Source organism: Cnephaeus nilssonii (assembly GCF_951640355.1).
Source record: "Cnephaeus nilssonii genome assembly, chromosome: 7".
NCBI classification, from domain to species: domain Eukaryota; kingdom Metazoa; phylum Chordata; class Mammalia; order Chiroptera; family Vespertilionidae; genus Cnephaeus; species Cnephaeus nilssonii.
The window spans coordinates 91,449,968-91,477,967 of NC_137078.1; the positions used below are offsets into that span (position 1 = coordinate 91,449,968).

Consider the following 28,000-nt stretch of genomic DNA (forward strand, 5'->3'; position numbering starts at 1 on the left):
GATGGCCTCGGAGTCGGTGAAGGTGGTGGTGCGCTGCCGCCCCATGAACCAGCGGGAGCGGGAGCTGAACTGCCAGCCCGTGGTGACGGTGGACGCGGCGCGCGGCCAGTGCTTCATCCAGAACCCCAGCGCCACCGACGAGCCCCCCAAGCAGTTCACCTTCGACGGCGCCTACTTCATGGACCACTTCACCGAGCAGATCTACAACGAGATCGCCTATCCGCTGGTGGAGGTGAGGGCGCCGGGAGGCCGCCCCAGGACTGGCTGGGCAGGACTTGGGGCCACCCTGAGGGGTCCTGAGGGACGGCGCAGCCCCCACGCCGCCGGAAGGCCCTTCTGGACACCAGCAGGTTGGTCTGAAGACCCCTGCAGGCAGGAGAGAGCAGGAACCCGCCCACGAGGTCTGTGCCCAGGTCTCCAGTGCACCCAGTGCCAAGGCCGCCCGCACCCCCATTCCTTACAGCCCCTTACGTTCCTTCGTTCCCACAAGAATCCAGCCTGCAGGACCACTTGCCCCCACCCTCACCCGGGAGCTTCAGACTTCTCCAACCCCCCCAGCCACGTCCTCCAGCTTCCTTCTCCTCCTCCCTCTCCCTCCCCCTCCCAGGCCTTGGCCTCTGCTTTCTCCCCTCCGCACTCAGAGCCCCTCTTCATCCTATGGGGAGGGAGGAGCTCTCAGCAGTCCCTGCTTCTGCTGCTTTGAGCTTCATAATTTGGGGGGGGGGGGGCAGGCACTCACATTTCACAGATGGGGAAACTGAGGCTGGGTGGGAGGAGAATGGCCAGGCCCCCGCAGGGCGTCTGATAGAGGTGGGGCTGGATCTGCACCTGCTGTCCGCCCGGCAAGGGCTCTTCCCTTTCTACCAACATCTCCCCAGCTGCCCGCGGAGCACTGGTTGAGCTGTGACAGGTGGTTCCAGGTAAAGAGGGAAAGTTTGGGAAATGCTTTGTACACCCAGGACGATGCCCAGAGGACGAGGGCCGCTCTCCCCAGGGGTGGTCCCAGGCTCTGGGGATGGCAGGCTGTTCCTCTCTGTCCCGGATTTCCGGGCTGAAGGGACCTGAGGGGTCATCTCGTCCAGTCTCCTCCCCATCGGATCCTTGTCCTTGACTGTCCACCCAGTGGAAGGGGCTCACTTTCCCCACAGCTTCCCAAAGTCCCCCCTTTGCTGCCGGGCTCCCAGAAGACCCTCGTACACTATAGCACATCTCAGTTCAGATGCGCAAGTGTCCCCGATAAAATTAAACAAGGCACACTAAACTGTGTTTAGTGGGAGAATACTTTATGCTGCTTCAGCTTTTAAGTGTAAATTAATTAAAATAAAGTAAGTGCAGTATCTCATTTGCCCCAGGCATGTGTCTAGTGTGGCTGGTAGCTACCCCCCTGGATGGTGCAGGGGTGTTTATGTTTATGCAGAGCGGACTCTTGTCGGGGTCTGGGTTTGGGTCAGTACGCGGGGCGCTGCACCATGTTCCTGGGACCTCGGGTGCCCCTGGCTCCGAGGAGCCCAGCTGTGGCCCTCGTTGGGTGCTGGGTCTGCCACAGCCTGTCTCCCCCCCCTCATCCCTGTGTGCAGCCCTCGCAGCGGTCAGGGTTTCCGCAGACAAGGGAGAGCTGATGCCTGTCCAGTTCTGCCCAGTAAAATGAGGCCTCCCTCCAAGGAACTGGGACTGGTGGCCGGTCTTCCTTCCCCAGCAGTCCCCTGGGACCGGAGCCCCACGCGGTCTCCGGGGCGGGTCTGTGCAGTGGAAGCAGGCACAGATGCCACGTGGGCCCTCGGGGCCCGCGAGCAGCTCTCTGGCCCAGGTTCTGACCCTGGGTTCCCCCCTCCTCACACGAGGTTCTAGAATTTGTGCCTCATGTGTGAGGGCGGGGACTGGGTGTCCGCCTGAGTCATTGTTCTGTCCCCTGCCGGAGCACGGCGCCTGGCACAGGGAAGCCAGTGCCTACGGAAGGAATAAATGCATCTGAATGAAGAAGGACTTCAGGGTGCCACCCGTTTGCCCTACCTTTCTTCTCAGCTGCTGCTTCCATCCCCCTCGCCCCAGCCTCTCTCCTCTCTGTCAAGCTGTCCCCTCAGCCTGGAATGCCTTCTTCTTCGGTCACCTGTCAAAACCCAAGCCTCCCCTTCAGTTCCCCCAGTTCCACTCACCCAGGAGGCTGTGCCTGGTTCTTCCCACACTGTCCCCTCCCCCACACTCCCTCTCCTGGCCCAGGGCCTGAACTCCCCACATTCCACTCGCCTCCACTTGCCTGTATGGGAATCACTCCCCCACAATCCATGTGACCCAGGTGGACATTGAGTGAGCACCTCTGTACCCCAGCACCCCCTGCCAGTGCCTGCAGTGCTTCTCGGGTAACCCTCACTCAGCCTTGCAGGTGGTGCTGTTCTGACCCTTCGTTTCAGAGGAGGAAACAGGCTCCACGTGCCTGCGTACCAGCAGGCCAGGGGCACGCAGTCAGTAAAGGGGGGAGACTGATGTGAACCCAGGTGGCTAGACTCCAGGGCACACGCTCTTAACCTCACACAGGGACAGTCTCCTACCCCAGCAGGCACTGAACTTGAGGACAGAGCTGGGCCTCATTCGTGTCTCCCTGCCCACCCCCAGCCCAGGGACATCGAGGTGGGAGGCCCAGGAGGGGTCCCGGGTCAGCCCCTCAGACCTGGCTCTGGCCCTGGCCCTACACCAGGCCGCGCTGGGCCTGCTGAGCACCGGGTTTGGGTCCTCCCCCGCAGGGTGTCACTGAGGGCTACAACGGCACCATCTTTGCCTATGGCCAGACGGGCAGCGGCAAGTCCTTCACCATGCAGGGCCTGCCCAACCCACCCACCCAGAGAGGCATCATCCCCAGGGCCTTCGAGCACGTGTTTGAGAGTGTGCAGGTACGGGCTCGGGAGGGCAGGGGCAGGGCTGGTGCCCGGGCGGCGGGTCCCAGAGCACTTGTCACTGTGGGATGAACCGGGGCCTCTACAGCTCGGATGAGCGGAGGCAGGCTCTGGTTTTCTAAATGTGATGGGAGAACTGAAAACTGAGGCAGTGACACCTCGCGGTTCCATGTTTTTCTCTTGCTATTTTTGGATTTTTTAAAAATTTCATTTTAGAGAGAAGGGGGAGGAATAGAGAGAAACAACGATGTGAGAGAGGAACATCCATTGACTGCCTCCTGCATGCCCCTTACTGGGGATCGAGCCCACAACTTGAGCACGTGTCCTTGACCAGAATTGAACCTGGGACCCTTCAGTCCGCAGGCTGACGCTCTATCCACTGAGCCAAACCGGCTGGGGCCAGCTTTCCTTTTTATTGAGCAGTTGCTACAGACCAAGCCTTGTGCAAAGCCCTTTAGTATCCTACTGAGCCCCCACCCGGGTCCTGCAGGTAACCATCGTCCCCATTTTCAAGAACGGGAAGCTGAGACTTGGAGCCTCTATGGGCTGGCTCAAGACCAGTCATCCCAGCCCTAGCTGGTTCGAATCTGGTCAAGGGCACATGCCCGGGTTGCAGGCTTGATCCCCAGTAGGAGACATGCAGGAGGCAGATCAATGATTCTTCCTCATGATTTGTTGATGTTTCTATCGCTCCCTCTCCCCTTCATCTCTGGAATCAATAAAAAAATATTAAAACAACCAGTCATCCCAGCGTCCAGGCTGCAGGTGAGAAGTGCAGGTGACATCTGTGGCAATGCGCAGAGATTCCTGCATCTGGGAGATGGCAACGTGGGGACCGGGACCCTGGTCCGCTGCAGAGTCCACTGTACCTGCACCCGGGACTCAGCTGGTGAGAGGGCTGCCAGGGATCAGCCCAGGGCCAGTGCGTGGTCCAGGCCTTACCTGTGGCCTCAGTTTCTCTACCTGAACAATGGGGAGGCCTCTCCCATTTCTTTTCCTTTGAGGCCTGTGGAGAGAGCATTAGACAACAGCAATATGAGAATGATGTGACTCTGTGAAGCCTGTCTGCCCCCCCGCCCGCCCCGCATTGCCGTGATGCCGGCTGCAGGGGCTCAGGTTGCAGGGCCAGGTGAGGCAGCAGGTGCTCAGGTGTCTGTCTGTGCTCTCTGCCCACTCCCTGCAGTGTGCGGAGAATACCAAGTTCCTGGTCCGGGCCTCCTACCTGGAGATCTACAATGAAGATGTCCGTGACCTCCTGGGGGCTGACACCAAGCAGAAGCTGGAGGTGGGTGCGGCCCTGGCATAGGCGGGTGGGGGCCGGTGGAGAGGGGAGGTTGGCATCAGGTGGTGGTGGTCCCTCAGAAATACAGGATAGGTGTCCTGAGTGCACAGGTGCTGGTTCAGAGTGCGGTGAGGACTTGTGACCCACGAGGTGGCTGTGAGATTCAAGAGGGTGATGAGGGCGCGCTGCTCAGCAGAGCTGGTGTAGAGCAGGTGTTGAGTGTGTGAGCGATTCCAGGCCATTGCGACTCCCAGCAAGGACAGTGGGTATGACTGGCGGCTGCACAGTGGAATCCCAGGGAGGAGGCAGGGCTGATGCACACGTGTTTTGTGCATTGTCCTCCGTCTCCCAAAAGGCTAGAACCGCAATGAAAGAACATTCTTTCCCAGCACGTGAAGCCAAATTAGATGCTTTGGGGGTTCCATCAAGATGACAGAACTGCCCTGGCCAGTTTGGCTCAGTGGATAGAGTATCGGCCTGAGGACTGAAGGGTCCCGGGTTCAATTCCGGTCAAGGGCACTTAACCTCGGTTGCTGGCTGGATCTCAGGCCCTTGTTGGGGCGGTGCAGGAGGCAACCAATTGATGCATGTCTCTCCTCCGCCTTCCCACTCTCTCTAAACATCAATGGAAAAGCATCCTCAGGTGAGGATTAGCAACAATGACAAAAGGATCCTTGCAAGATGACAGAACTGATCCTCTGGGCTCTTTAAACTCTGAGTGGGCCTGGGCAGGTCCAAGGAGGAGAGGCCAGTGCGGGGAGGTGCTGGCGGCTGCCCCCCAAGTCTGGTGCTTCTTATCTGACCAAGCAACCAATGGGGTCCAAAAGGCCCACACCCAGCGTCGGGGGTCGGGGGTCGGGGGTCGTCCCACCTCCCTCAGAGGCAGAATGTCCGAGTTGGGGGAGTGACAGTCATTAATGAGCATCAGCCCTGGGCGGTTGCTATGGAGATTCCCATGTTACAGGCGAGGAAACTGGCCTGGGAATGAGGGTCGCTCGGTCCCTGGGTAGGAAGTGGCAGAGTCAGGGTTGGACATTTTCCATGACCCAAACGGCTTCAGTCTCCCCAGGCCACGTGCCTCCACAGCCATGGGGGTGAGCAGAGCCTGCCTGTCCCCTCGATGGCACAGGACCCTGGAGCCGCCCATGGGGGGCAGGGTGTTTCTCTGCTCGGCCCCAGAGCCTTCTACTGGCCTCCTGACCCCCCGCTTGCCCTGGCTTCATTGGCGGGGCTGTGAGTGCCTCTCTGATGGGGGGCCACTCCATGGCCCCGTGGAACAGACAGACTCGGGAGCAGCTGTCATGCCATGGAAATGTGCCAAGTATCTGAGCCGGAAGGACCCTGAGAGAGCTTCTAGTCAGCCCTGTCCTGGTACCGATGAGGAAACTGAGTCCCAAGGAGAGGCAGGGGCGTGGCCAAGGTCACATGGCAAACTGCTTGTTGTTGTACCTGAACTCGTGGGATGTGCGTGGTCAGGTGCTTTCCTCCCAGTGTTTTGGGGCCAGCAATATAGGAAACCCCTGGGGCAGTAAGAAGCCAGAAATAAGGTTCCAGTGAGGGAGGGGCATGTTGATTCACTCATTCAACAAAACCTTACTGGGTGCCGGGGGCCAGGCCCCATGCAGCAGGTGCACACAGGTGTGCACTCTCTCCCTCCCTGCCAGTCCCCATCCAGACCAGGACCCCGCCCCTCCTCCTCTGCTCCTCCCAAACACAGCAGTGCTGTGCCCGTTCTGTGCAGGAGCTCCAGCCGCCCACCTGGATCTTTTATGTCTTTTCCAACAGCTGAGTCGCTCCTCAGCCCCCAGACAGGAAGTGGGGGGAGAAGCAGCACAGGGAGCTGCTCCCACTGGTCACCTGAAGGGCCGGCCCCGGGACACGGGCACAGGGCCCTCCCCTTCCTTGTGCCCCGGCCCCTCGACCGGCTTGGTCACCAGGCCCTGAGAGGCCGGGCTGGCAGCTACACGCGCTTGCCCCAGCTGGGCCGGGGCCTCAGGCCTGGGGAGCCGGGCCTCTGGGGGGCCGCCAGGGACAGATGTGCTCCAGGACACGCCCCAGGGTGCTCTGAGCTTTGACCTGGTGCCTCGCAGAGAAGGCAGAGGGTTCTCACGTCACCTCACAACAGCCTGAGGAGGAGGTGCTGCTCGTACCTTTATCACAGACGGAAACCGAGGCTGGTGCCTGGTGAGAGCGGCCACGGGCGCATCAGTAAAGGGCGGAGACCGGATCCGAACGCAGGTGGTCGGGCTCCAGCGCACCGCGCGGGGCCTGATCGTTTTGGTAATGGGGGTTGTTAGATCAGCGAGGGCCAGCAAGAGATTTTGGGGAGCAGAGTTACACCTCCTCCTCCCCAAACCATGAACTATCATGGAAACAACCCGGCAGTGGGCGGAGGAGGTCGGCCTCAGGGGGGGGCCCTCCGTCAGGCCCTGCACCCCGTGTCCCGGCAGCATCAGGACCCCTCCTCCGTGGGGGTGTTTCCTGGCTCCGGATCCGGATCTGTGGCCCACATGTCCTGCCTGTGCGCCAGGCCCAGCCATGCCACATCCCAGCTGGTTGTCATGGCGACGGGGCAGCCCTGCAGCTGTGGAGCAGTTACCAGGGAACTGGGCACAGCTGGTGGCTGTCACTCAGCGCCTCCCAGCTCCGCGGTGGGCGGGGCAGGAACATCAGGGGAGGGATGGAGGGAGCCCGGGATCATGAGGTGGGGGAACAAGCCTTCCTGGGTCTAAACATGGGGTGGGGTGACCCCTCCATGAGGGGGTGCCTCTCTGCCCCTTTTCTGCTCGTGAGAGACGGTGTCCTCACCTCTTCCTGACCTGTGCTCACTCCGCCCCTCCAAGCTCCCACAGAACTTTCTATCCGCTCCATTCTCTTCTCAGTCCTCATGGGCAGGCAGAAGCAGGCTTTATTGTCCTCACTTTACAGGTGAGGAAACCGAGGCCAGAGAGGCAAACTGACTTCCCCAACTAGAGCAGGTTCCCATCCCAGGCCTGTCTGACTCAATAGGACTGCCTTCTCCCTGAAGCCGGGGGCAGCCTCTCACCTAGACCTACTGTGTGCCAGGCAGCCTTCTAGGTTCTTCCAGGGAGCGTAAAGGCCGCTCTCGGGCACACAGGCGGGCGTGAATGCAGCCGCCAGGTGCCGCGGCCTCCCGCTGGCTCCACGCAGCTCCGTGTGCAGGGTCTCCCCCTTCTGTCCCACCGCCGCCCCAGGCCAAGGTCAGCCCGTGTCATTTCAAGCGTTAGCCACGGCAGGATGCTCCAGCCTCTCCCGGCCGTCCCTTTGGACTCTTCCGCTGTCCGTCACCCCAGTGACGGCGGCCACTGAGAGCTGTGTGACCCCAGCAAGCCGCTTCCTTCGCCCCCTGTGCCTCAGTTGTCACTGCCGCAGGGGGCAGCAGGTCCCAGCGCCCCCCGGGACCCTGAAGCTGCCCAGAGCAAAGCCTCTGAGCCTTCGGCGGCTCAGACCAGCAGACGGGCGACTTTTGTCCTGATTCACTGCTCTTGTCAGAGCGGTTTTGTTTCTTCTCACACTTGAGAAATATTGCGTTTCACAGCTCTGTGTCAGCAACAAAACAACTTGGCTGCCTGGATTGCAAGCAGGGAGCCACCGGAGAAATTAATTTACTCACTGCCATTGTGCGGAGAGCCACTTGAGCGGTGAGCCAGCGGGAGTTCTGGGCAGCAAATGGCACTTCACAGGCATGATCCGGGGCTGGAGGAGCATTCCTGTTGCCTGGGAGCCGTGGCAGAGGGCACAGAGCCAGGTTGATGGGGCAGAGGAGGAGCACTTAGAGCCCTGGGGTGACTTCAGTGCCAGCCCGGGGAGCTCACACTCCCAGACCGAAAACCTCCTTCACAACAACAGCACTCGCAGCAGCAGTGAGGGCAGCGGCCGGCACTGAGGGAACACTTGCCGCGTGCCAGGCTCCGTGCCAAGCGTTGTATGGGCTTTAGTTTGCTGAATCCTATAGTTTACCGTCTCCTTAGGAGATAGGTATCTCATACCCATTTTACAGATGTGGAAACTGAGGCTTAGAGAGGTTAAGGCACTGGCTCAAGGTCCCATAAGTAAGAGGCAGGGGTGGGTTGGAGGCTGGCTCCACCTGCAACAAACCCTCTGCCCAAGAGGGTATTTGAGGTGCTAATCGGGGCTTCGGGAGGGCAAAGCTGGTCTGAATTGGGCCCTTCCCTCCGGGCCCCGGGCCCCACCCGCCTCTGACCCGCGCCTCCTGCCGCAGCTGAAGGAGCACCCGGAGAAGGGCGTGTACGTGCGGGGGCTGTCCATGCACACGGTGCACAGCGTGGCCCAGTGCGAGCGCATCATGGAGCGGGGCTGGAAGAACCGCTCGGTCGGCTACACCCTGATGAACAAGGACTCCTCGCGCTCCCACTCCATCTTCACCATCAGCATCGAGATCTACGCTGTGGGTACGTGCAGCCGGAGGGGGTGGAGGGGGCCGGGGGGCCTGGGGCGGGATCCCGCTCCTAGTGGCCAAGACTCTTCACCTCTCGGAGCCTCAAGGGCCCCAGCTGACTCTGGGAAGGATGCTCACACTGCTGGAGGGAGTGCTAGGACCCCTGCTTCCTGGGTAAACAGCAGCCTCCACAGCAGCCGTGGTCCTGGCGGCTGTGGTCCTGGCGGCTGCGCATTGCTACGCGCCATGCGTTCTCTCTGCATGTATCTGGCCGTGGGTGGGGCTGCCGGAAAGGGCCTTACTCGTGGCCCGCTTCCCGCCAGTCCTCCACCAGGTGCTGCAGCAAAACTAGGCCAATTCTGGTTTTAACCAGCAGGAAACTAAGGAGGAAGCCCTACCCCTGCCCCCACCCCGTCTCATCTCATGTGGAACCATGTATGGTGTCATCTAGAGGCAAAGATAGAATTACTAATAGTAGAAAGAGCAACAAGCCATCGTTTAATGAGCACTTGCTACGTGCCAGGCACAACCCCGAGCCCTCGCACCTGTGCTGTTGATGCAGGCCTCGCCACACCCCTCAGGGCCTTTGGTTCCCGCTTTACCGAGAGGAAGGCTGAGGCTCAGAGTCAAGTGAAGTTTTTTCCCCAAGTTTCACAGCCACCGAGGGACGGAATCAGGCTTGAACCCCCTCAGGTCTGAGTCCTCAAAATCTGTGCTCCGAGCCCCTGCTGCCAGCCAGAGGGCAGGTGGGTCTGTTCCCTAGCACAGCCGCAAGTCGCTGCGGAACTGGGCTCGTCCTCAGAGGCTTGCGCTCTGTGCCAGGCCTGCGAGGACCCTGGAAAAATGTGCTGTCGGTTTGCTTCACTCCTCCCAACAACCAGCGTTAGGGGAGCTCTGGTTAGTCTCACTTTGTGGATGGTGGAACTGAGGATCAGAGAGGTGCATGGCTCTGCCAAGGTCACACAGCAAGTGGGATGGGAACCAGGTCCAAGAGTCTCCAAAACCAATGCTTTCTGCCTTAAGAATACAACTCCCGCCCTGGCTGGTTTGGCTCAGTGGATAGAGCACCGACCTGCGGACTAAAGGGTCCCATGTTCGATTCCAGTCAAGGGCACATGCTCCGGTTGTGGGCACGATCCCCAGTAGGGGGCGTGCAGGAGGCAGCCAATCAATGATTCTCTCTCATCATTGATATTTCTATCTCTCTCTCCCTCTCCCTTCCTCTCTGACATCAATAAATATATATATATATATATATATATATATATATATATATATATATATATATATATAAATAAAGAATACAACTCCCTGGTGACTCATACACACACACACACACACACACACACACACACACACACACCCCTTTGGCCTCACAGGCCATCTGTAGGAGCTGCTGTGATAGCCATAGAAGTCTGCTGCTCAGAGAATAGTCTACCTCCCAGCCCCTGCTTCCCAGAGTCAGACAGCCCTGGGGCTGATCCGGGCTCCACCGCTTAGCAGCTGTGGGCCTGGGGCAAGTTAAATGCCCTTCCCGAGCCTCAGTTTCCTCATCTGTAAGAGGGGCACAGTCAGAGCATCTCCTGCATGGGGCTCCTGTGTGGCTGAAATGAGGCCCTCGGTGGGTGGGGTGCCTGATGGCCAACTGCCCTCATTAATGGGGGGGAGGGTTGCCCACCAGAGGCCCTCACCTCTCCGCCGGGTCTGCCTGCAGACGAGCGGGGCAAGGACCACCTGCGGGCAGGCAAGCTGAATCTGGTGGACCTGGCGGGCAGCGAGCGGCAGTCCAAGACAGGTGCCACCGGGGAGCGGCTCAAGGAGGCCACCAAGATCAACCTGTCGCTGTCCGCGCTGGGCAACGTCATCTCGGCCCTGGTGGACGGGCGCTGCAAACACATCCCCTACCGCGACTCCAAGCTGACGCGGCTGCTGCAGGACTCCCTGGGCGGCAACACCAAGACGCTGATGGTGGCCTGCCTGTCGCCTGCCGACAACAACTACGACGAGACCCTCAGCACGCTGCGCTACGCCAACCGAGCCAAGAACATCAAGAACAAGCCACACATCAACGAGGACCCCAAGGACGCCCTGCTGCGCGAGTACCAGGAGGAGATCAAGAGGCTCAAGGCGATTCTGGCCCAGCAGATGAGCGCCGGCAACCTGTCAGGTGGGCGCCTCAGGACCAGCTGGCGGGAAGGGGCAGGGGACCCAGGAGAAAGGCTCTGGCCCTTGGTCTGCCTGCCGCCAGCTGAGCCGGAGAGACGGAGGCAACGTCCCACGTCCTCTCAGCTTCATGGAACCTGGCTTTGGACCAGTGAGGGAGAGCCCTGGGTGGTGACAGCCGGAGGTGTCTGCTCACTGATGCCCCAGGAGGAGGCCAGTGTGTCCATCCTGATCCATCAGCTGGCGGGGGGGGGGGGGGGGGGGGGCTCTGTCGCTGGCTCCCTGCCCCCTGTCTGCCCGCTGTCTCTGAGGCAGCAGCGTGATGCTGTGCTGCTCAGCAGTGGGGTGACTCACTCCCCGTCCAAACCCCACTCCCACTCGGCACCTTGTGATGGCAGCACTCACGCCCAGGCAGTGGGCTGTCATCTGCTGGTAGAAATCATGCCTGGCAGGTCTGCACGGTTCCTGCAGCTGCAGGACGCCAAGGTTTCTTCTCATCTGAGAAGCCTCTGGGGAAGGGAGCACAAAGGAGCCTGAGTCCATCTCTCCATTCATCCAGCTCCCCAGCCACCTTCCTCTCTCTCCATCCATTCTATACACCCCCATTCATCTACTCACCCATCCATCCATCCTTCTACTTACCCACCCACCCATCCATCCATCCATCCATCCATCCATGCATCCATCCATCCTTCTACTTACCCACTCACCCATCCATCCATCAATCCATCCATCCTTCTATCCTTCTACTCACCCACTCATCCATCCATCCATCCTTCCATCCATCCATCCATTCTTCCATCCATCCATCCATTCTTCCATCTATCCATCCATCCTTCTACTTACCCATCCATCCATCCATCCATCCATCCATCCTTCTACTTACCCACTCATCCATCCATCCATCCATGCATCCATCCATCCATCCTTCTACTCACACATTCATCCATCCATCCATCCATCATCCATCCATCCATCCATCCATCCATCCATCCATCCATCCTTTTATTCCTTTTTTCCTTCCTTCCTTCCTTCCTTCCTTCCTTCCTTCCTTCCTTCCTTCCTTCCTTCCTTCCTTCCTTTCTTCTACTTACCCATCCATCCACCCACCCACCCATCCATCCAAAGTTCTCTGAGCACCCCCTCCGTGTGGACCTGTGCTGGGCACTGGGGACACAGGTGAATCAGATCCAGGTTCTACCTCATGGTACCTCCTCTCCTGGGGAGGGGGCTCCAGCAGACCATCATGTGGGGTGAGGTGAGTGAGCTTCATCTGTTCTGTTTGCTGCCACACCCCCAGGCCTAGAGCAGGTGGTGCTCAAGAAATCTTTCCTAAATGACTGAGTAAAGTAGCACTTTACATAGACACGCTTCAAATAAGCTCAATACTTTGAAGTCCTTTAGAATGAGCCTGTGGTTGTCTTTGAGGAATGCTGCTTAGTTCCTGCAAACGGTGTGCACCTGGGTCACAGCCCCTCATTTCTGTCCCCCCAGCCCTGCTGGCCAATCAGGTGCTCCCAAACCCTGTCCAGACTGAGGAGAAGCCATTGTCCCCGCCTGTGATCCAGCATGACACGGAGGCTGAGAAGCAGCTGATCCGGGAGGTGAGACCCGGAGCAGGTGGGAGAGTGGGCGGGCAGGTGGGGCCCAGCAGGAGACCACTTTCAGAATGATGTCCTTTCACCCCCCTCACCTTGGGGTCGGCACTACAGCCTCCCTTTTGGAGTCACACAGCGGGCAGAGATCCTGGGGCCATGACTTGCCCAAGGTCACACAGCTAAGGAGAGTCAGAGCTGGGATTTGAACTTGGGTTCCAGACTCCAGAGTCCAGTTCATCCCACATCAGTGGGAGAACAGGGAGGGGTGTGGGGTGTCTGCAGGAGTGCCGTCTCTCCGCACAGCAGGAATGGGTGGCTGTGGGTTGGAGGAAGCCGAGAAGGCCTTCCTGGTAGTGCAAGTGGCCTGTGCAAAGGTGCGAGGTCAGTTGGAAGGAGTTGTTCCCCGCAGCAGGTGCCAAGAAGCCCGGGCGGAGAGCAGGGCAGCTGGGGTGGGCAGTGGGGAGCCCCTGGGTGCCCATTTGACTGGGGTAAGTGGGGTGTTAGCCTCCCAGAAAAAGCTGTCACTTGGGTCCTCCTCCCACATGTGGGCTCCTAGGATCCCGGAACAGCAGGGCAGGTAACACCTGATTTGCAAATACGGAGCTGATCTCTGGGGTTGGGGGGCGGGGGGCACTTAACACATCCAGCCCCCAACTCCAGGCTCTGTTAGCTTCCGGAGTTCCTGCTAAAGGGCACTTTCTGAGGCCCGAAAGTGATGGGGTTTGGCACTTGACAGTCCCCTTAGGGCCCTGGCTTTTTCTTGGTGGAGAACCCAGTGCCAGCAGGAACAGCTGCAGGGCCTGGGCCTGGACGTGTCTGTTGCTGGGCCTTTGCCCCTCAACTATGACCTCAGGTGGGACCAGCCCTGAGGCCTGGGAGCCTGGTCAGGCTGTGGGGGCCTGGGGCCCAGCCTCGGGGGGCAGGCCAGGTAAGGCCTGGGGGCCTCAGTCCTGTGGACTAGAGGGCTGGGGAAATGGACTAAGGGTCCCCAAGAGCGGCCCGTGGCAGGCAGAGGCTGTTACTGTTCGGGGAGCGGCCCAGCTGGACACTGTCCTGGCCCCGTGAAGGTTTGGGAGCTCAGCCGCTCTGTCTGCCTGTTCCCTGCTGGGAGCCCCCGGGGCAGGGTGAGGAGGCAGCCTTCAGCAGTGCCGAGCCCAAGCCCACACAATGAGAGGTCCCACTTTGGGGGTTCAGAGTGGGTCTGGCATCACAGCAACAGGTGGACGTTGGTCACAAAACAGTGGGGTGGGAAGGGTTGGCCAGGGGGTGAGATGGAAGCTTCCTTCCCAAGGAAGACCCGTTGGGTGGGCAGGCACTGCCCCCTAGTGGTCACCAGGGAGAAGAGACGCTGTGCAGGCTCCAGGGTCCATCTACCTGGGGAATGGGGGTGCCTGCCTCCGCCCCAGGGGGCAGCCCAGTGGACGCCACCAGAGGCCGCCACCACCAAGTCTGCTTCCTGACCCTCGAGTTTCTTCTGTGAGCCACACTTGGAGGAAGCGTGGAGAGGGCCTGTCCTCTCGCCCTCCCATTCCAGAACCAGTCAGGACGCTCGGGATTAGGGAGGTGGCCCCTGTGTGCAGTGGGTGGAGAGGGTGCCGGGCCAGAAAATGACTCTGCCACGAGCTGGAGGTGTGACTGTGGGCTTCAGTCTCCTAGCCTTATGGGGCAGGATTCGAACTAGAAGATTCCTAGGGTCCATGCAGCTTTCACCGTCTGCAAGTCCGGTTCTCACGGCCTCTGTGACCTTGGGCAGGTTGCGTAAGCTCTCGAGCCTGTTTCTCAGCTCTAGAACGGGTATAATAGCAGCTTTCCTGCTGCTGTGAGGGGGGACATGCAGGGGTCTTATTGCTGGGGTTTGCACTCTGGGGTTTGCACCCATTGAATCAGCGCTTTCTGAGCACCTTCTAGGCACGGGCACTATAGCTGGAGGCGCACATGGGATCCAGGAAGAGGTTTATTGCCTTTAATATTGGAAGTAATAGAGCGGATTTTGTAAACTGCTGGGAATGGTCTCGAGCCGAGGGAGAAGTCCGTGATGTAGGAGGGAGACGGGGATTGAAAGAGTGAAGTCCTCAGGTGGGGTGACTCAGTGTCAGATGGTTCGTCCACGGTCACAAGAGAGGACGCAGAGCTTTGGGGCGGGCGGACCTGCAGGTGGATGGAAGGTGCGGGGCTGGGAAGGTGAGGAAGTTCATGGCCAGTGGGCTTCAGAGTTCTCTGTGAAGTGAGAGACAGGACGTGGGCGGGGTACGGAGGGCTGGAGGGAGGGGAGTGGGAGGACTGGGTTGAGGACCCTTTGGTTAAAACCTATCCGTTGATGCGAAGAGGTGCTCATGATATATTGCTGTGTGGGAAAATAGACGACAAACACACACATGCATTGTTAACCGTCAAACATGCACAGGGGAAAGTCCAGGAGGGTCTTCAGCAATTAATTATCCCAGTGCTGGGTGGGCAATTTAATTCATTTCTTTTGGCTTACTTGTATTTTCTGGATCGCTTCGGGGGGGAAGGCATACTGAAGGCTGTGTTTTGAAATGGTGATAAAACGCTTGCCCTCCTGTGCTCCTCTCACCCCCCACTCCCCCCCCCCCCCAGGAGTACGAGGAGCGCCTGGCCCGGCTGCGGGCCGACTATAAGGTGGAGCAGGAGTCCAGGGCCCGGCTGGAGGAGGACATCACTGCCATGCGCAACTCGTACGACGTGAAGCTGTCCACGCTGGAGGAGAGCCTGCGCAAGGAGACAGGTGCGCGCCTGCCCCGGCTCTGGGGGCCCGCCTGCTTCCCGCCTCATTTTACTGTTGGCGTTTATAGAGCACTTTGTACGTACCAGGGGCCGGGCTGTGTCCTCCTCACAGCAGCCAGCGAGGTAGGTACCGCAGTGACTCTCATTGTATAAATGAGGCAACTGAGGCACAGAGAGGGTAAGTCACACAGCAGGTAGAGTGGAGACAGGATTCGAACCCAGGCCGTCTGGCCCCAGAGCCAGTGTCCTCACCCACAGCACTGCTTGCGTGGAGCCTTGGCCACAGGCTGGGGCCCTCGCCCAAGGCCAACCGAGAGTTGTAATGTATTCCCCGTGTTTCATGGGTAAGTCCTTTTCTAGAGTTTCTGCATTTTTTACTGTCTCCTCTCATTTTTTAGTCTATCTGTTACCAAAGCAGCCATAGCCCATAATAAACATTCAATCATTAGTAAGATCTTGAACCTTCCTGGAAGTTTTAGTTCATATATATATATATATATATATATATATATATATTAAAGGCCCAGTGCACAAAATTCATGCAGTGGGTGTGTGTGGGGGGTCCCGCAGCCTGGCCTGAGCCCTCTCGCAGTCCGGTTAGGCCAGTGATGGCGAACCTCTGACACGCATGTCAGTGCCATTTCTGATGACACGCGGCCGCTGAGGCGGCTGCATGCCGAGGATGAAACATTTATGTTATTTAAACTATAAATATTGCGAAACAATGTTTTTTCCTCAAAGGGACACACTACCCAAGTTATGCTCAGTTTTTTGACGAAGTTTGAAACACCAAGCTCAAAAGGTTGCCCATCACTGAGTTAGGCTAAGCCAGCAGTCGGACATCCTTAGTGCTGCCGCGGAGGAGGTAGAGGCTCCCGCCACCACCGCTGCACTCGCCAGCCATGAGCCTGTGATGAGCATCTGCCTCCTGGTGGTCAGTGCACATCATAGCGACCGGTCATTCTGCCATTCGGTCGATTTGCATATTAGCCTTTTATTATATAGGATATATATGTATATATTATATATATACTAGAGGCCCAGTGCATGATTACAGGGGAGCTGGGTGCCCGTCTGCTGGTGCACCAGGCCTTTCAGAAGCCTCCGGCGCCGTGGAGGCTTCTGAAAGGCCTGGTGCCTGAGCGGACAGGCACCCAGCTCCCCCGCTTTTGATGGTCTGCGGTGGGACGTGAGCTCGCTGCCCCAGAGGCCCCTTCTGTGCCGCAGCACAGCCATGGCGCAGACGCTGAGCTCGAGCCGCCGCTGGTGACGCAAGCTCAGCGTCCCGCCGGCCCAACCGGCCACCCCGGCCACCCCAAGTCCCGCCCCCCCGCACCTCCTGGCCAATCGCAGGCATAGCGAAGGTACGGTCAATTTGCATATTTGTCTATTATTAGGTAGGATTATTATTGATTTCAAACAGGAAGGGAGGAGAGAGAGAGAGAAACATCAATGATGAGAGAGAATCATTGATCAGCTTGCATATCCCACACTGGGGATCAAGCCCGCAACCCAGGCATGTGCCCTGACCAGGAATTGAACCGGTGACCTTTTGGTTCCTGGGTCAACACTCAAACGCTGAGCCACACCGGCTGGGTGTTTTTTTCTTCTTTTTGACATTCTAGAATGTTCCACTTCATCACTATCATCCAAACACCTATGGTGCCAAGCAGCCCAGGCTTCCTAGTACTCACCCAAACATTGTAAAATCCATCTTGTAATGATGACGATGTTGGACACATCATCAGTTCTGTTATTGGGCATTGCTGTGTGCCAGGCCCTGGGTAGGAAGGTGCTCAGGGAGGAGGGACGCACTGAGTCCTCACGTTGCAAATGTGCAAACTGAGGTTTGGACAGGTTCAGGCCACTGAGCTAGGGAACGTCCGAAATGTCTCAGGGGAGCCAGACACAAGTGGCAAAGAAGCAGATGGGATGTAGGGGAGGTGGTCTAGTGCCCATGGCTGGGAGCGCCAAGGAGGCCTGTGTGATCAGAGTCCGTCCAGGCTGGCAGGAAGATGCCACGCTCCGTGCACACCCAGAGGAAGGGCGAGGCAGGGTCTAGCATTTTCTGCGCCTCAGAGAGCTCCCTCCTGTCCCGTTTGAATGCTGTTCTCTGAGTGATTTTATTCGGCCTAACATTCATCCACAGTGTTCAACTCCCACGGGTCTAGCATATCCATCCTGTGGACAAGAGCCTTGAGCTGGGCACTTCAGTGGGGACCCCTTGGGGATTTGGGGGTGAAATCTGTTCATCAGCTCTCACCTGGGGAGGCAGTAAGACCCACAGGCTTGCTTGTTAAAAGCAGTCCCAAGGCAGGTGGTAAGAGCCCAGCACTTAACAGCTGGGCAGGGCAGAGAATGGAGAAACCGCAGGCTGGTCAGGGAAGGCTTCCTGGAAGAAGTGGAAGGAGACAGGGTTTGAGTTCTGCTGCGGGGGAGAGGGCTGGGGCAGAGATGGGAACCGATATCTGGGGGTCTGGGGGGCTCTGACTCTTCGGGTGGTCTCTCGGAGATGGCGGGTTTGGACCAGCTTCCAGGGAAGGCCTCCTCATTGCAACCTTTAAGGAGCTAAGGGAAGGTCTCCCTCTGCAGAGGCCGTCCTGAAGGCAGAGGTCCTCTTCAACGCCGAAGTCATGTCCAAGGCCGAGTTCGCCAGCGTGTCTGAGTACACACCTCCTTTCCAGTATGAGATGCCGGTGAGGCCTGAGACGCGCTCCGTAAGCGACACTCCGCCCAGCGAGGGCGTCTCCAGGGCCGGGCCTCCTTCCCAGCGTGAGGACCTGCCCAGGGCCGAGACCGCCAAGTCCGAGAGCTCCTTGGGGTCTGACGAGTCGTCTACACCGGAAGAACCCTCCACGCCCGAGGCCTGCCCTGGGCTCCAGGCGCCCTTGAACCCGGAGCTGTCCTCTGTGCCCGCGGTGGAGGCCAAGAGCAAGTACTTCCTGGATGAGCTCAGCCAGGAGGCCCTGCTGGGGGAGGAGCCCTTCCCCCAGGAAGAGGAGCCCCAGCTGATGCCCCTGGAGCTGTTCCCAGGCCTGCACGACCCGTTCGCCGAGGTGGAAGCCAAGCTGGCCAGGCTTTCGTCCACGGTGGCCCTGGCCGACGCGCCCCAGGCGGACGTACCCAAGGTCCCCATGCAGGTAGCCGACGCCGTGCAGGACGCCAGGCGGGAATTCGGCAGACGGAGCTCAGCTGGGAGGGGGCGGTCCCCGGGCGCACAGGGATGGACGGCTCCCGCTGCGGCTCCAGCTCCGACCCACCATCTCGGTGGTGGCTCTGGCCCGTGGCCGGCTCAGGGCACTCCTGTCCAGGGGTCTGGGAGAGACGAGCTGTGTGTCGTGCTCTGTAAATGGGTAGGAAAGTTGGGATCAAGATACAAGGCTATGCCCGGTGGGCACCTGCTCCGCTGATGAAGGGACACCTGCAGGGGAGCTGGCTGAGTTGCCATGGTTACACTGAGCTTCCAGGCCTGAGCGAGCTGGAGGAGGCCTTGGTCACCCTCATGCTCTCGCGGGTTCAGAGCAGCAGGCTGGCTGGGTCTGCGGGGCTCCAGCTACCATTCGGGGATCCGGCCGCGCTGCTCCTGCCGCCTTTCTGTCCTCTCACTTTCCAACCCTTTTTTTTTTTTAATGTTGAAATGTTTTCCTTTTTTATTTTTTTCAAATATATTTTATTGATTTTTTTACGGAGAGGAAGAGAGAGGGATAGAGGGTCAGAAACATCGATGATAGAGAAACATCGATCAGCTGCCTCCTGCACACCCCCCACTGGGGATGCGCCCGCAACCAAGATACATGCCCTTGACCGGAATCGAACCCGAGACCTCTCAGTCCGCAGGCCGACGCTCTATCCACTGAGCCAAACCGGTTTCGGCTCCTTTTTTATTTTTTAAAACATTTTTATTGATTTCAAAGAGGAAGGGAAAGGGAGAGAGAGATAGAAACATCAGTGATGAGAGAGAATCATTGACTGGCTGCCTCCTGCAGCCCCCTACTGGGGATCAAGCTGGCAACCTGGACATATGCCCTTGACCGGAATTGAACCCGGGACCCTTCAGTCTGCAGGTTGACACTCTATCCACTGAGCCGAACCAGCTAGGGTGAAATTTCTTCCTTTTTTGTTTGTTTCTTTCCTTGCCTTGCCTTTTCTTTCCGTGGGTGTATTATGTGTGTGTGTGTGTGTGTGTGTGTATACAGAGCACAGGCCTTTGAGTCAGACAGAGCTGGGTCCAGGTCCTGGCTGTGCCACTCAGTTGTGTGACCTTGGGCAGTTGCTATCTGGGCCTCGGTTTCTTCATCTGTAAAATGGGGCTGATGGGTGCTTCCTGTGAGGCAGGGCAGGTAACGCTCCTGGAACACAGCAGGTGCCCTGTCTCCGCTCTCCTGTTTCCTCTCTTCCCTGTTCTCTCCCTTCATCTCATCACTCTTGTTCCTGCCCCTTCTCTCCTCGGTGACGGGCAGGAGGAGGAGGTGGTGGGGGTGGGGAGCTGCAGGGGAGGCCGGGGTGGGGCATCAGAGGCTGACGCTGGCCCCACCGTCCCTCCTTCTCTCCCACCCGCCCCCCTGCAAGCACCCCACCCTGACAGATGTCCCTGAGCTCAGTGACTTGGGGGCTGAAGCTGAGGCCGAGGGCGGCCTCCTGCCTGAGACAGTGAGTACCCTGGGCCAGCTGGCTGTGCACTGGGAGGGACCCGGTCCTTCCTGTGACACTCCACTTGTCCCCTCCCTCTCCGGCCTCAAGTTTTTCATTCATAAAACAGGGACAACCACCCCAGCCCACCCCCCCACCCCCCCAGCTCATCGGAGGTGGCCATTGCAAAGCCATACACAAGCTGGCGGCACTGTCAGACCTCTTATTCACGGTTAAAAAGAGGCCACTGTTCAACAGGGATTTTCCAGCTTCCCTCTGCTCGGAACCCTTGTCTAAGGCAGAGAGGCCCAGAGTGCGTGGGGGGTGGGGCCCTGGGGCGCTGTCAGGGACCCCACCGAGGGCCAGGGGGGCATTTTGAACACTGCTGCTCTCAGACCCCACCCTTTTCTGCTTAAGAAAGCGCAGCAGGCCACAGGGAACGAGAGGAAAGCTTTAAATCTCCTTACATTTTTGGAGAGAGGAAGCTACCCGCCGACCTCTGGACCTGCACACTGGGTAGGAGCTGGCAGATGGCTCGTTCTTAGCGGGTGGCAGAGGGGTAGCCAGGGAGCCCTACTGTGAGGTGACATTGAGAGGGGACCCAAGAGGGACAAGGGGCCAGGGGAGAGCAGATGCCAGAGTCCTGTGGCTGGAAAGGGCTTGACTTTCTCAGCAACAGAAAACGAGGCTGGAGCAACAGCAGGGTGGATGGGGTGGCGGGGGGGAGGCCGGGGTGGGCGCGGAGGGCGCGGCAGGCCATGGAAGAAACTGGCTTTTCTGCAAAGGCAGTGGGGACCCCTGAAGGGCTGTAACCAGGAAAGGGCTGAGGTCAGTTTGTACCCACAGAAGCCGGGAAGCCGGGAGGCGGGCGGGAGAGGGAGGGAGCGGGTGCTGTGGAAATGGCAGCAGAGGGACTTGGTAGCTGCATTTCTGTGTAACTGGTGTCCCTAAGCCAGAGGTGACCCCCCCTCCCCCATGTGAGGGCCCCGATGCCCCGGGGGGGATGGAGGCCACCGTGAGCTTCTGTCGGGCTGCCTCCCACCTCCACTGAGGTCTCTCTGTTTCTCAGGAGGCTGACCTGGGCCAGGAAGGGGACACAGACAAGGTGTTGGCAGCAGAGCCTGGCGGGGGCCCCGAGGCCGAGGTCCCGCCCCTGCTGGCCACGACAAGTCCGAGAAGGGACAGTGTGGGCGTGGAGGTGGCGGTGCTGACCGACGACGTGATGCCCATGGTGGACCAGCAGCAGGTGATCGCCCGGTAAGCACCGCAGCATGGGACCCCTCATGGGGCGGGAAGGAGCTGTGCCCGGATGTGGGGTGCCCAGATTCTTCCCGACCCCCCACCGAGGCTGCACAGTCCCTTCTGGCCCTGGAGCACGCCCCGACCTGCTGTGAATGCCCGGCCTGCTCTGCTGCTGACCATCAGCTCTGAGGCGGGTGGTGGCTATGAGCCCGCGTCCCTTTGGAACAAGGCAACGTCTGAAACGCTTTGTGGCGCTTTGCGGGACAGCGAGGAACCCCACACGAGCCTCTCCTGTGGTTCCTCACAGCCTGTTCTTTAGAGAGCAGAACTAGCCCTGGCCAGTTTGGCTCAGTGGGTAGAGCGTCGGCTGCCGACCGAAGGGTCCTGGGTTTGATTCCGGTCAAGGGCACATGCCCTGGTTGCGGGCTCGATCCCCAGTAGGGGGCGCGCAGGAGGCAGCTGATCAATGATTCTCTCTCATCATTGACATTTCTATCTCTGTCTCCCTCTCCCTTCCCCCTGAAATCAATAAAATACATTTTTAAAAAAAATAAAGGGCAGAACTCTTAAACAAATTTGAACATTTTGGATATAAATATTTTTTAAAATATATTTTATTGATTTTAGAGAGGAAGGGAGAGGGAGAGACAGAAACATCAATGATGAGAGAGAATCATTGATTGGCTGCCTCCTGCATGCCCCCTACTGGGGATCGAGCCCACAACCCGGGCATGTGCCCTTGGCCGGAACCGAACCTGGGACCCTTTAGTCCGCAGGCCGACACTCTATCCACTGAGCCAAACCAGCTGGGACTGGATATATTTTAAAAATGTTTATACATGTCTCCGCCCGATGAAACATTGTGTGCTGGATGTGTTTCTTTTGCATTGAAAACTGAGGTGTGACGGACACATACGTGAGTGTCAGGCAGGCCACGTACTGATTCCCTGTCTGTGTCCATTGCGAAAAGATTGCCAGCGTGAGCCTAGGTAACATCCGGCGTCACAGTTACCACAATGTCTTCCTTGTGAGGACGACTCGTACAATTTATTCTCTGAACAACTGTCCGATGTGCGGCACAGGGTTTTCACTCTGGTCTCTGTGCTGTTCGGGGCATGCCCGGGAGTTATTTATACTGGAGGCTGGTACCTGTTGACCACCTTCACCATTTGGCCAGCCCCACCCCCAGCCCTCCAGCCTGATGGGTTCTGTGTCCGGGAGCGGGGCTGGCTGGCTTTGCTTCTGAGAGTCCGTGTGTGAGTGGGAGCAGCGGACTGGTCTTCGTCTGTCTGACTGACGGCTCTCGGCATGTGCCCGCGGGTGCTGGCTGTGGGGGATCTCCCGGCCAGGGCCAGCTTTCTTCCCGTCGCCAGGCTCCCGGGAGCACAGCGGTGCCTGCCCTGCGGCTGCCCATCAGCTCTGGGCGGCGGGTGGCGGGTGGGTGAGCTTGGGGTCCAGGGGAGATCCTCACCCTTCCTGTTGGGCACAGCCACCGCCGTGGTAGAGTGAGGTCCGGTAGGAACCCTGGTTCTGGCCCTGAACCTACGGCCTCGCCTCTCGGAGCCTCAGTGGAGGCCTGTGGGGAGTGGGGTTGTTGGGAGGATTCCGTGGGTCACACTGGACGGCGAGTGCTCAGTGATGTCACGCGTGCTCTCCTCCCACGCTGGCAGTTTGCAGCTGTTGGAGCAGCAGGTGGTCGGTGGGGAGCAGGCCAAGAACAAGGACCTGAAGGAGAAGCACAAGCGACGGAAACGCTACGCGGATGAGCGCAGGAAGCAGCTGGTGGCCGCCCTGCAGAAATCGGACGAGGACAGCGGGGAGTGGGTGCTGCTCAACGTCTACGACTCCATCCAGGAGGAAGTGAGGGCCAAGAGCAAGCTGCTGGAGAAGATGCAGAGGAAGGTGAGGCCTCGCGGAGGCACCACTGCCCCCCCCACACACACACACACAGACACGGCTCTAGGCGGCATTCACTCACCCTTTACCCAGCATCTGTTAGTGCCCACTGTGCCGTGCCCGCCGTGGAAGCAGCCACAGGGTCAGGTGTGTGTCTGCTGTCCTGGGGCTTACTTTTAAAACTATTTTTTTTTCATTGATTTCAGAGAGGAAGGGAGAGGGAGAGAGAAACATCAATGATGAGAGAGAATCATTGACTGGCTGCCTCCTGCACATCCCACAACCTGGGCCCGCAACCCGGGCATGTGCCCTTGACCAGGAATCGAACCATGACCTCCTGATTCATAGGTCAACGCTCAACCTATCTGTGACTACCCGTTGAAGGGATTTTTATTCACGTTGGGGTGTTGTGTTGCGTTTTTAATGTCTGGCTCTATGCCCTTGTGCTGTGAGGGGGGTTGCCTTCTGAAATGCACTGACATTTTCTATTTCTTGTGGTAGCTCTCTTCTGTTTACTTCATAACGACACAGCAGTTACACTCAAGAGAAATGAAAATATGTCCACACAAAAACTTGTACACTAACGTTCATAGCAGCATTATTCATTATAGCCCCAAATAAGCATAAATGTAAGGACTGTGGCATATTCACCCAACGGGATAATATTCAGCATAAAAGGAAGTACTGATACATGATACAACACGGTGAACCTTGAAAACACTATGTTACGTGAGAGAAGCCAGACACACAAAAAAGATGACATAGTGTAAGATTCCATGATTTCATTCATAAGAAATGTCCAGAATAAGCAAATTTATAGACAGGAGGTAGATTGGTGGTTGCCTAGGGCTGGGGTTGGGAGAAGTGGGGAATGGCTAATGAGTATGGGGTCTCTTTTGGGGTGATGAAATGCTCTCACACTGATTGGATAATGGCCGCACACATCTGAATATACTGAAAGCCACTGAATTAACTGTACACTCGAAATGCCTCGTTTCCAGCTTCGGGCGGCAGAGGTGGAGATCAAAGACCTGCAGTCGGAGTTTGAGCTCGAGAAGATCGATTACTTGGCCACCATCCGCCGGCAGGAACGTGACTTCCTGCTCTTCCAGCAGCTGCTGGAGCAGGTGCAGCCCCTGATCCGCCGGGACTGTAACTACAGCAACCTGGAGCGGGTCAAGCGCGAGTCCTGCTGGGACGAGGACAACGGCTTCTGGAAGATCCCGGAGCCCATGGTCATAAAAACCAGCCTCCCAGTAGGTCAGGAGCCTGGCTGGCCCTCGGCCCTCCCTCCCCTCCTCCACACTCTGCTACCCTGCAGACTGACCGGGAGCCCTGGGCCTCGTCCTGCTGGCTGTGGGTGAAACAGACACGTGACCCCAAGATTCCAAAACATGGGGGACCTGAGAGAAGGGTGTGTGCTGAGTCAGACAGGTGTGGGTTGGAATTCTGGCTCCGTCACTCCCTATGTGACCTCTTTGGGACTCAGTGTCCTCCTCTGTGAAATGGGGATTAATAACAGCACCTTCAAGGGTGCAGGTGGCTTAACATGTGTTAATACACGTAAAACCCTCAGAGCCTACCCAGGCACATCTTAAATGCGGGGTGCCCTGAAGCATCATCGTGATCCTGTCATTTCACCCCACAACCATCCTGTGAAGGACGAGGCCCAGTGCGCCTGGTTTGCAGGAGGAAGTGGAATCTCGGAGAGCGTGCGCGCCTGTCGGTCACAGCGCGAGGGGCAGGGCCAGGGATGCACACGAGCTGTCCCCTGCAGGCCGGCTCCACTTCCGCCTGTGCACGACCTCTGTGACCTTAAGACGGCCACAGTCCCTCCTGGGCTTTGGTGCTCTCATCTTCACAACGAAGGGTGGGATAGATGGTCTTCAAGGCGCCTCCTCCTCCATCGAGTCTCAGAGTCTGGCCCGACTGACAGTGGCTCTTTCTGCAGCCGCGCAGCTGGCTCTGCCCATGCAGACAGCAGTAGCTGTTACAGCCCACAAGGCCCCGCCAGTTCTCCCCCCGGGCAGAGTGTCGTCCAGGTCCCATGTCTCTCGTGTTGATGGCCACTGACACCATCTCTGCTGAGACTCCAGGCAGCTGCAGCCTTCCTCCCTCCCGCCCCCACCAACCTGCCGTCTTGCCTGGAAGCCGGGGAATGGCTTCTTTGGGGTCTGAGCCCCCCTGTTGTGTTTCCCAGAGGCATCCCTTTGCTTGGGCCGGGAAGTCCTCCCTTGGCCCCAAGCCTGAGCCAGGCCTAACGCCCCCCCCCCCCATGGAGAGAGGGTGCAGCCCACCCTGCCCTTCTGCCCCCATAGGGAGCAGCAGACACTTCAGCTTTTGTTTTCTCGTAGCAGTTTCAACAGGGCTGCAGAACAAACCGGTCCGCAAAACCTCCGCAGCAGACAGCGGCGAGCTAGGCCTGGTAAGACCCCGGAGGGGGGGGGGGGCTGAGGGGGCTGGCCCCAAGGTGCATTACCACGGGAGCTGGGCTTCCACTTCCATCCGCCCTGAGGATTCAAGCCGGGGGCTGGACCGGGTCCTCCCTGTGTCCCTGTTGGCACCCAGACCTTCAGCCCTCTGGCCCTCATTCAAAGCCACGTGTGGTCCTAGCGACCAGGGGGAAGGAGATGGTTCATGTCGGCCCCGCTGCTGGGGAAGCACAGAGGCGTCCGCTCGAATCCCAGGGCCCGCAGTCCAGTTTGGTTCCCTGGGCCTGGCTGGTCTAAAGCTCTGATTGGCTGCTTTTGATAGCTTACCCATATGAAAAAGGGCAAGTTGTTCCTGAAAAGCACACACACAACATCCTTACCCTGGGACCACTAAGGGTTATGTTAGTCAGAATGCTTTTACTTCCAGTGATAGCTACCCAAAGCAAACCATCACAAGCAAAAAGGGGAATTGACTGGTGCATGTTAAGAGGACCAGTTTCAGGCATGGCTGGATCTAGGGGCTCAAACAGTCAGGCTTCCCTTCGTATTCCAGCTTTGGACTCAGGCAGGCTTTCTCCAAGTGAGAAAGGCAGGAAAGATGGCTGCTGGCAATTAGTGACCCAACAGAGAGACCCGGTCTCTTAGAGCGTCCTCACACCAATGCTTGTGTAGATTCTGATCTGTTCTGCCTGGGTCCTGGGCCTGCTCTTGGACCAATGACTATGTCCAGAACATGGAGTTCTGTGATTGGTCCAGTGTGGGTCACATGTCCAGCTGTGTAGCAAGGGGTAGGTGGATGGGAGTGGTGGTATTAGGGCACTCTGAATGATCACCCCACCAGGACGATGTCAGGGGGAGAAGGATAGGTCCCTGAAGGGAAGAGATTCAGGGTGAAGAAAAAAGTCCACGAGAGTGAAAAACAATAGTTCTTGGTGATAAGAAGACTGGGACCCCAATTCTAATGATCAGAAATGTGCCCCTGAGCTGAGCACACTATTGCCTCTTCTGTGATGTGTCATGATGGGTTTGGGTGTGTGGTGGTGTCCTGGCCCTGCTGGAGCTGGCACGATGCTCTCTGTTGAGGTTTGCAGGAGGGAATGAGGCACTTCCCGTTCCCAAGGGAGGGGTGGGGGTGTGTAGGCTCGGCTGGCTCCCACCCCAGGAGGCCGGGTCTGTAGCGGACACACCGAGGGCAGAGGGCCAGGGAAGCCCCATCCCACCAGGCTGGCGGAGGCTGCTGAGCCCTGGGTGAGGGCCCACGTAAGAGCTGCACAAAGAAGGGGTCTTAACCCGAGAGGATTTGGGATCCCAGCAGGAAGAAGACCGCTACAAGCTGATGCTCAGTCGGAGCGACAGTGAAAATATTGCCAGTAACTACTTCCGGCCAAAGCGGGCCAGCCAGATCCTCAGCACAGACCCCAGGAAGAGCCTCAGTGAGTGCCCTGCCCACCTCTCGCCCTCCGGCCTCTTCCCGAGAGCCCTCTCGGCCCTCTGCCAACTGGGAGGGGCGTGACGGGTGGATGGAGTCGGACAGGCCTGGTCCTCAGCTATTCAATGCGGGGAGACACGGGACGAGGTAAAATGAAATGGGGACACGGCCCAGCCCAGGGCCTGGCACGCAGTAAGTGCTCAATACACAGTCTCCCCTTTCCTCCTGGGGGAGACGTGCTCTTTGATTCATCTGCCTCCCCTGACAGGCACTAGCCCCCCAACACTGGTCAGGGCCTGGCGTGGGGCCACAGGACTCTGGTCAGTGACCCGCTCCCTCAGCTGCCAGGACGTTGGCTTTCCCCTGAGCCAAGGGGGCAGACAGGGTCACAAGAGCCAAACACTTTTCAGAAACAAGAACTGAAAATCACCTCATTCTTCTGCTTTTAAAGATTATAGGACTTCCAGTAAAATACCCGTGAAAAGCCATCTCAGTCCTATATTGAGGTTATGTAAGAGACAAAGCGGGTGGAGGTGAGGAATAAGGAAAGAAAGGTTGGGCAGGAAATAAACCAACATCAGTTGAGAACCTGGCACTGTGCCCATGCGGCAGATGAGGAAACTGAGGCCCAGAGAGGCTCAGCCAGGCGTCTCTGACTGAGCTCAGGGTGGCTGCAAGGATGTCTCAGGCCGGCCTAAATCTCTGACCGGCTGCTTTTGATAGCTTAACTTTGTAAAAAAGGGAACGTTGTTCCTAAAAACAAACAAACAAACCAAAAAACTATTCTTAACCGAGGACCACTGAGGGGTTTTCTCCCAAGTGGTGGGGCTGGGCTTTGAACCCAGGCTTGTCCGGCTCGAGATCCCAGGCTGTGTCCCAGCCCAGACCCTTTGGACGCAGACATAGTGCTGGGCCTGAGGCCCCGACCAGGGCAGCGTCTTAGAACTTGGGGTCCTAGCAGTGGGACCAGGGCTCTGGCTGGGTGGGGGCTGGGCCAGGGGCTGCACCCACACCCCGTGCTGTCTTTCCACACCTGCACTCCTGGCTCACCAGCGCCCTCCGTGCCTCTCCTCCACAGCACACCACAGCTCGCCGCCAGGCCTCAGCTCCCCCCTGGGCAACAGCTCTGCCATCCCGCCCGCCCAGGCCCCTGAGATGCCCCAGCCGCGGCCCTTCCGCCTCGAGTCCCTGGACATCCCCTTCACCAAGGCCAGGCGTAAGAAGAGCAGAAGCAGCTTTGGCGGCGAGCCTCTGTGAACACAGCTGCCTGCTGGGG

At 58.4% G+C, this 28,000-nt stretch overlaps 1 protein-coding gene across 1 annotated transcript; it reads left to right on the plus strand.

The window, feature by feature from the left end:
* Nucleotide 1: 1 nt before the first annotated feature.
* KIF17 (kinesin family member 17) lies at nt 2–27,981 on the plus strand (the record flags this gene model as incomplete). The annotated part of the gene is made up of 15 exons (XM_079776105.1): nt 2–232; nt 2,739–2,885; nt 4,072–4,173; nt 8,414–8,603; nt 10,305–10,757; nt 12,248–12,357; nt 14,950–15,097; nt 17,689–18,236; nt 19,666–19,746; nt 20,795–20,982; nt 22,638–22,869; nt 23,865–24,123; nt 25,218–25,288; nt 26,611–26,728; nt 27,803–27,981. The coding sequence occupies 15 exons, from the start codon at nt 2–4 to the stop codon at nt 27,979–27,981; spliced, it is 3,057 nt and encodes a 1,018-aa protein (XP_079632231.1).
* Between the last annotated feature and the right edge of the window lie 19 nt (nt 27,982–28,000).